This window comes from Pelodiscus sinensis, chromosome 21 (genome assembly GCF_049634645.1).
Source record: "Pelodiscus sinensis isolate JC-2024 chromosome 21, ASM4963464v1, whole genome shotgun sequence".
NCBI lineage: Eukaryota > Metazoa > Chordata > Testudines > Trionychidae > Pelodiscus > Pelodiscus sinensis.
In genome coordinates, this window is record NC_134731.1 from 27,302,361 (window position 1) to 27,310,165 (window position 7,805).

Here is a 7,805-nt window from a genome sequence, read left to right on the forward strand (position 1 = left end):
TGTGCATTTGCATTTAAATATTTGACAAAACTGAAACTGGTTCATTTTGTCTGCAACTATGAACAGAACTGTTTGTGTATGTAAAACTCAATGTGATTAAAATATCGGATAACTCAATGCTTTTTCTGTTGAAGCGTCAATTGTTTGTAGTGGTTTTTTTAATACAGGCAGCTGAAGCCTAAGATTTTCAAAATAAAGAAAATAGCATCTGCTATAGCTGACTTCTTGACTCTGAGATACCTGGAGTGATGCCAACCTGAGACTTCCTATTGGAAGTTATAGTGCTGTTGTCTGTCTCTTTGCTTATTCTTAAAAACACTACTATGAACTGATGGCAGGGTTCAGAGATTTCAGATGAGAAAAGAACACAACCTACTTACACATGTTCAGAATCTGAACTCTGAGTTGTCTTTGAAAAGAGCCTACATCAACCCACTGCGAATGCAGCTGTCGCTCTGAAATCCCAAATATGGGTCAGACACTATATTTATGATTAATTCTCACTGTCACCGTTTATATTTTCAGTAAAGGGGAAATTACTTAATTAGTTCTCTGTGTATAGTACTATCTATGGGTAGATACTAACTGTATGCTCCTCCCCTGGAGAGCAGGCCTTTTAAAGGAACTAGCTGATGCAAACAAGAAGATACTGCTCTGTTCCTTAGGGACATAACTATCTCAGAACTGAGCCTGGACCAGTGAAGGTTGAAGTTGCTCCATGCTTGGACTGAATTTGAGCTAGAAGGTTAGTGACTGGTTCATACAATGAGTAGTGTGAAACATTCTATTCCATAGGAAAAGACATTTATTTTTCATTCACTGTGTTAGTTTAGGCAGAGTACGTGCATTCTTAAAACAGAGGCCAAAAGAAAAATCAAGGCAGTAAAATGATCCAAAAAGCTTAAAGAATAAGACCCTTTTCAGCTTCAAGTAATTTGAAACATCAATATAAACATAGATCAGCTTACAATAATGTAAGATCAGTGGTTCTCAACCAGGGGTACATGTATCTCTGGGGGTAAATAGAGGTCTTCCAAGGAGTATATTATTTGCCTAATTTTACAACAGGCTACAAAAAAAAAAAGCCCCATCAATGTCAGTACAAAGAAAAATTTCATATACACTAACTTGAATATACTGCTTTATATACTATGCTAGGGATATAACATCCCATTTAATTGTTTAATCATGTAAACGTGATGTTTAACTGGTTAACCAATTAAAGTGGGGGGATCTAGCGCAGCCAGAGCAGCTCATCCACGGTGGGCCTTGAGGAGTTTCCTGGAGCAGCCCTTTAACATCCCTATACTATACACTGAAATATAAATACAGTATTCATATTCCAAATAATTTATTTTATAATATTGATTACATAATTACTGAAATATAGGGTAAAAATGTGTGCTGTCACTTTTTTTGTATTTTTATGTTTTATGTTAAATAAGGACAAATGCACAGTGCTTCACTTAGGAAGGAACAATCAGTTTCGCACATACAGAATGGGAAGCGACTGTCTAGGAAGGAGTACAGCAGAAAGGGATCTCGGGGTTATAGTGGATCACAAGCTAAATATGAGTCAATAGTGTGACACTGTTGCAAAAAAAAGCAAACCTGATTCTAGGATGTATTAACAGGTGTGTTGTGAGCAAGACACGAGAAATCATTCTTCCGCTCTACTCTGCGTTGATTAGGCCTCATTTGGAGCATTGTCTCAAGTTCTGGGCACCACATTTCAAGAAAGATGTGGAGAAATTGGAGAAGGTTCAGAGAAGAGTAACAAGAATGATTAAAGGGCTAGAGAACATGACCTATGAAGGAAGAATGAAAGAATTGGGTTTGTTTAGTTTGGAAAAGAGAAGATTGAGAGGGGACACAATAGCGGTTTTCAGGTATCTAAAAGGGTGTCACAAGGAGGGAGAAAAATTGTTCTCCTTGGCCTCTGAGGATAGGACAAAAAGCAATGGGCTTAAACTGCAGCAAGGGAGGTTTAGGTTGGACATTAGGAAAAAGTTCCTAACTCTCAGGGTGGTTAAGCACTGGAATAAATGGCCTAGGCTGGTTGCGGAATCTTCATCTCTGGAGATATTTAAGAGTAGGTTAGATAAATGTCTGTCAGGGCTGGTCTAGATGAGCATTTCCCAAAGTGTGGTCCGTGGCCCAGTACTGGGCCTTAGAAGAAAAAAAATACCAATCCTTAGAAAAATTATCACGCACGATCCTATTAATTTGTGTGACGGGGTAGCGGCACCCCACACTGCTGAGCACAGTGGCGTGGCCCTCTTGGGAGAGAGCCCACCATCACAGTGTCTCTGCCAGGCATGCTCCCAGATGGCAGGGCTAGATCCAGCGGTCACTAGAACCTGGGGAGAAGGCTGGGCGCCATACACACTGACACAGAACACCTGGCGCCGGCTGCAGCTGAGGGAGCCAGCACCAGCCAATAAAGCAACTGGGATTGGGGGTGGGGCAGAACAACCCACCAGACAGGTACGGCGAGTGACACAATTTATTTGCATAGTCATCATTTGCTTAATGAATATGCAAATATCCAAATAAATGTCACCGGTCCTCCAAAAGCTTGTGAATGGGTTTACTGGTCCCTAGTATCAAAAAGATTGGGAACCACTGGTCTAGACAGTACTGGGTCCTGCCATGAGGGCAGGGGACTGGACTCGATGACCTCTCGAGGTCCCTTCCAGTCCTAGTAGTCTATGATTCTATGAATAAGTACGTAGTTTCTAAGTGAGGTGAAACTTAGGGGTACACACAGGCCTGCCAAGTGGGGGGAGTGGAACAAAGAGGACAAGTGCCCCAGGGCTGGCAATTCAGAGGGACCTGGGGCTCCCAGCTGCTGCTACTGCCACAGCAGCAAGAGCTCCAGGTCCTTTAAATCGCTGCTGGAATGCTGCATGGAGAGTTCTGGGAGGCTCTTAGGGCAGACTGGGACGGTGTGGGTGCCGTATCATGCTGTCCACCTGGCTATGAAGCGGGTGGGGGGTGGCAGCTCCAGCGCCGTGGTCCGGGCAGCACTGAAGGCTGACTGCTCAGCTCTACCTCTTCTAAGGGGTGCCCGCTCACAACTTACCCCCAGAGGCTGTTGACTCCGCTGGGTACACAAGACAAATCAAAACTCCTGAAAGGGTTACTATAGTCTGGAAAGCTTAAGAGCTACTGTAGACTATACAGACTGTCAGAAAGTCTCTTAAATACCAAGTTTTCTTCCTGATTTACACCTTAGCTTTAAGTGATTAAAGTGGTTTGTTTAACTATAATGAAATGCAAAGTAGTAAAGAACAAAAGTATAATAGTCAATTTCTGATTCTCATCCAACAGCTAACACTACACTGTTTGCGTTGTGATACTGTCGGGGCAGGCTTATTTTAAAAGTAGCTGCGCTTCTTCAATCTATGGTAATGTTGTAACATTTCCATGAGATCTAATTTTTATATTTTACATAATTTGGCCCTTTAAACAGCTTATAAATAAGACAGTGATAAACTGCAAAAATTCTGAACTTTATTTTTTAATTATTCAAACAATTCATAATTCCAGGTTTCTCTCTCTCATGCTTACACTGGTTTTCCTTGAAATGTCAGGGCTATTTCCAGGAGTTCTTTACCCAGTTTTTCCTGCTCTCCTCCCAAAGCAAACTCTGCAGACAGCTCCCTGAAGGTGACACAGACCCGGCGATGCTCTATATGCTTGCGGTAAATTGCATGTGTGGGGAAAATCCAATAACTCCAATTGTGTCTAAAGGGGGGACTGTGCAGGAAATCAAAACTCTCCAAAAGAAAACTGCTGTAAGGGTTAAAAAGTTTTCCAGACCTCTCTCCCTGTAACAGAGAGAAATCAAATTAACTCTAATCAAGACCCTTACAATGCCTCCTATCTCAAGTTCATGGATACTCCCAGTCTGTCACAATTTTGTCATGTAAACCCTTATCTTTGTCACAGTTTGCCTTGTAGACTACTCCACTCAAGTTCTCATGTGGCTTTGTGTACTGTAAAAACTTACTTCTAGCACTCCTGGGGGGAACAGAAGTCTCAGAGTACTTCTGCTGAGACTTTGATATGTTAAAGAAAACAATCAACAACTGAACTGTCTAAGCATTCTGTATATAGGATCCCTGAATCTGTCTGTCAGGGCTGCTGCTTCACTCTTGGTGTGACAGCCTGCATGCATGCATCATAAAGTTTTCTCTTCTAGGTTTCTCTCCTGCCTCACTGATTTGATTTGACCTCCAGCCTCGAACCCTTCTGGGGGCTCTGTGCCCCAGGGGAGCGAGATTTCCCCCTCACATGCTTCCACTTATACCGTGCATCTCCAAATAGTACAATCAGGGATCTTCTAGGTAAGTGAATGTCTACAGTAACTTTTTTGAATGGAATAAATCTTGAGGAAGATGAGTAGTTAATATCCCAACTGGCTAAATTTTCACATACTGTTGTGGAAGGAAGGTGGTTTGGTTTGTGGCTCTGGGAAGCTTGAGGTGAGGCAGAGGGATTTGATTCCCCCATTGCTTGCTTGTTATTGGCAACTAACTGGAGACCATCCTCTGATTCACAAGACATGGACAGCACCGTTTTTGAGAGTAAATTAAAGCTAACCAGTCGCTCCCCCCAAAGCCACCAGTCATCAAAGTGTGGGTCAATGGCAGAACCTCTTTCTGGTAGATAGTCCAGGTTACACTGCTCAACAGGAAAGAAGTCTTCTAATGCAGAATGAGCCTTCATTCGCTGTACAATCTCCTGGCTAAAACTGGGCAAGCCAAAGAAGCCACCAGTTTTCAGCTTCTTTTTCTTAAAGTTCACTTTGGGCCCATAGTCCTGTTGAAAAGGAAAAGCAGATGATGATAAATAAAAATGTGGGTTCTGCCCTTTTAGAGAGGCACTATCCTCTGGACAAACTGGGGAGCCCTGGGCATCTTGGGTTCTGTTTCTACCTTTACCAGTGACTTATCAGAAGATGATCTGCACCAGTAAGATAGCCCCATGAAAGTCATAATACTTTTGGATTCAAGTTTTCCTGCTTGTGCATACCAATGTGGTTTGAGATTGTTTCAATGTGCAATATCAAGCGTGATTCACTATAGCTATCACAAATGCACTCTTGAGAGAAATTAATTTCAAATACAATTATATTTGTTATTTCAGAAAGAATCAATTTAATGAAAACATTAAACCTAAAGCATGATTTTTGTTAAGTGAAGAAATAATCTTCCCCTGAAGGAAACCTATTTCTGGACTCAGACCTGCTTCCTTCAGCCAGATTGTGATAGTTTCCAGTCATCTTGATCCATCAGCTGAACCATTTTATATTCCTCATCTTGGCTTATAAATTCCTCCAGCAAGAACACTCCTGGAAATGGAAATGCCCAGCCAGCAAACTCTGAACATTCATTTCCTACAGCCAGACCTGTTGCTGGACAATAAGTGAAGTTACCTTTTTCCTGCAGAAATAAAAAAGGACACAGCAAAATAAGACCTTGCCATTGTATCTGTTGTTATAGGTTAGATACATGTTAAGAGTTGAACAGTTGTACTGTTTCTCTTCAGGGAAATGTCACTCTCCTTTTACAGCTGTATCTCTGCAACTTTCATTCTTTAACAGTAATACCTTTATAGCGCAAGCTGCCACTGGATAAAAAAACCCCAAGCTGTGCTTTCTTAAAATACAGTGTATATTTGAGGGGTTATTGCTCCTCTTCCATCCCTCAGTGTTCCAAGTTGTAGCCAACTACACTGGGTGATGGACTTCATGCAAAACCCTCTACAAAACCAACGACACCTCTAGTGATGCTACTGGTTAGAGTAACAGAAGCCTATGCTTTAAACTGGATCCACGGTCTAGTGCACTAACCAGCAGGCTGCTCTCAAACTATTTTGCATGTCTTTCCTGCCCCTAGCTCTAGTTGAGATGTGAGCAACTGCTACTGGACTGAACGTGGTTTGGCCAACTGGAGTGCTCCAATTGTATAGCTAATGACTTTCTTGATGCCTTTGATACAGGCCTAAAGAGGGAGAGATCCAAATCAGGCTGGAATATCCTGGTCTTAACTCTTTGTCTACACTACAGCTTTTAGCAACGCAGTCCTTTTGGCACGGCCATGTTGGTAGAAGTTGGACACCGTAGCTGCTGCCTGTCAGCACACTTGCAGACAAAATACTTTCACCTCCCAAAAGCAGCGGGTGAGTGTTCCTGCTGACCACGTGCTGTTCACACTGACGCTTGCCATGGCAAATCTTCTGGGGGACGTTAGCATGTGTGAATGGTGCCAGTGTAGGTATCAAAGCAACAGCTACTGTCTGGCCTACAGGTGAGGTTGTGGCCCCATCCTCTGCAGGCAGAGGCTCAGTAGCATCCTCCCTGCTCAGGCAGCTCTCAATGTCACTTTCATGCATAAAAGCTTCAGCAGGGTTGCTGAGTTCGTCTGGAACTGGAAAACCTTAAACAAGGAACAGTCCTGCAGCATCTTAAAGGCTAATACCATTTGTGTGTTTTGTTAGCCTTTAAGGCGCTGCAAGACTAGTCCTTACTCTCATGCATCATAGGCCTGGTGTTGCCTGAAGCTAGCTCCAATACCCTCCCCTCATGCTCTGGAAATGCAGGGGGCTGAGCTTGTGGGGTTTCCTCCGTGTGGTGGAATGGAAGTAGCTGATTTAGCAGTCCCCCCCCCCCCAGCCTTTAGCCTCTCCCTCTAACAAGGGTGGGGGGCAGGCAACAGCCGCCCCCTCTGCCACTCTCTGGTGCCCGAGGGCAGCCAGGGGCAAGAGGCACTGTGCCTGCCCGCACCCCCTCTCAGCCCGCCCCATCCACTTACCCCAACTTTCCTACTTTGTCCTTAATGGGACCCATTCATTGTGACTAAGCAGATCTGAATCCAGTTGATGGGGGTGGCAGAGCCTACAGCCAGCAGGGTAGGGAAGCTGACTGGGGCCAGAGCTTGTGGGGCAGTGGAGCTCACAGACGGCAGAACTGCTGGGAACTCCAGTGGGATGGCATGGCTGCTACAAGGTTGGCAGGGCCAGCAGGAGCTCCGGAAGGGCGGTGGGGCTGGCGTGAGGTCGGCAGGAGCTCTGGACGGGCTGCTGACACCAGCATCCTGCCCACAAACACAGGCTCTTGGCTCCCACCAGCCTCATTATTCCTGGCCGGGTGATGCCAACAGCCCTTCCAGTGCCAAATCTCCCCAAATCCATCCTCCCAGAAGCTCAGGCCATTCCCCTTTGGTTTGTCATCGCTGCAGGCGTGAAGCCAGTACCCCAGTTATCAGTTCACTTTGTTGCATGCACTCCTCACAGCACAAAAGACCTGCATGAGGTAAAAGCAAACAAGGTTTATTTAACAGCAGAACTACAGATTCAGAAATGGAGTTGTGACAGAGAGCAAACAGACAGGTTAAACAGTAAATCAACATAAAGACGCAACTTTACATATCCAGGGTATGTCTAGACTACATGGCTGTGGCAACAGAGCCATGTAGATTAGTTTACTAGACATACCCAAATGAAGCTGCAATTTAAATAATTGCCGCTTCATTTACATGAAAATGGCTGCCACGCTGTGCCGGGGATCAGCTGTCCCGGCACAGCGGGGCAGTCTAGATGCGCCACTGTTGACAGGGAAGCCTCTGTCGACCGCTCCATTATACCTCATGATGAGTCTGCCTCATGATGAGTCACGAGGCATAACAGAGCGGTCGACGGAGGCTTCCCTATCGATCGTGGCGCGTCTAGACTGCCCCCGCTGTGCCAGGACAGCTGACCCCTGGCACAGCGTGGCAGCCATTTTAAATCGCGGCTTC

At 44.7% G+C, this 7,805-nt stretch overlaps 2 protein-coding genes across 6 annotated transcripts in view; one reads left to right on the top strand and one right to left on the bottom strand.

Annotated features, from left to right (window-relative positions):
- The window catches only part of ORAI2 (ORAI calcium release-activated calcium modulator 2), a 35,163-nt gene extending 30,811 nt beyond the window's left edge, over positions 1-4,352 (top strand). For 3 of the 5 annotated variants that reach the window (XM_075904414.1, XM_075904417.1, XM_075904418.1), the window contains 2 exons: positions 612-3,707; positions 4,208-4,352. The gene's annotated coding sequence lies outside the window, so the exon portion shown is untranslated. The remainder of the gene's footprint in view (positions 1-611; positions 3,708-4,207) is intronic. The other 2 variants (XM_075904416.1, XM_075904415.1) reach the window with 2 other exon arrangements.
- LOC102463869 (alpha-ketoglutarate-dependent dioxygenase alkB homolog 4) lies at positions 4,222-4,943 on the bottom strand (the record flags this gene model as incomplete). Its single annotated transcript, XM_014580637.2, has 1 exon — positions 4,222-4,943. A coding segment is annotated over one exon (722 nt), but the record flags the coding sequence as incomplete, so codon positions are not given.
- Between the last annotated feature and the right edge of the window lie 2,862 nt (positions 4,944-7,805).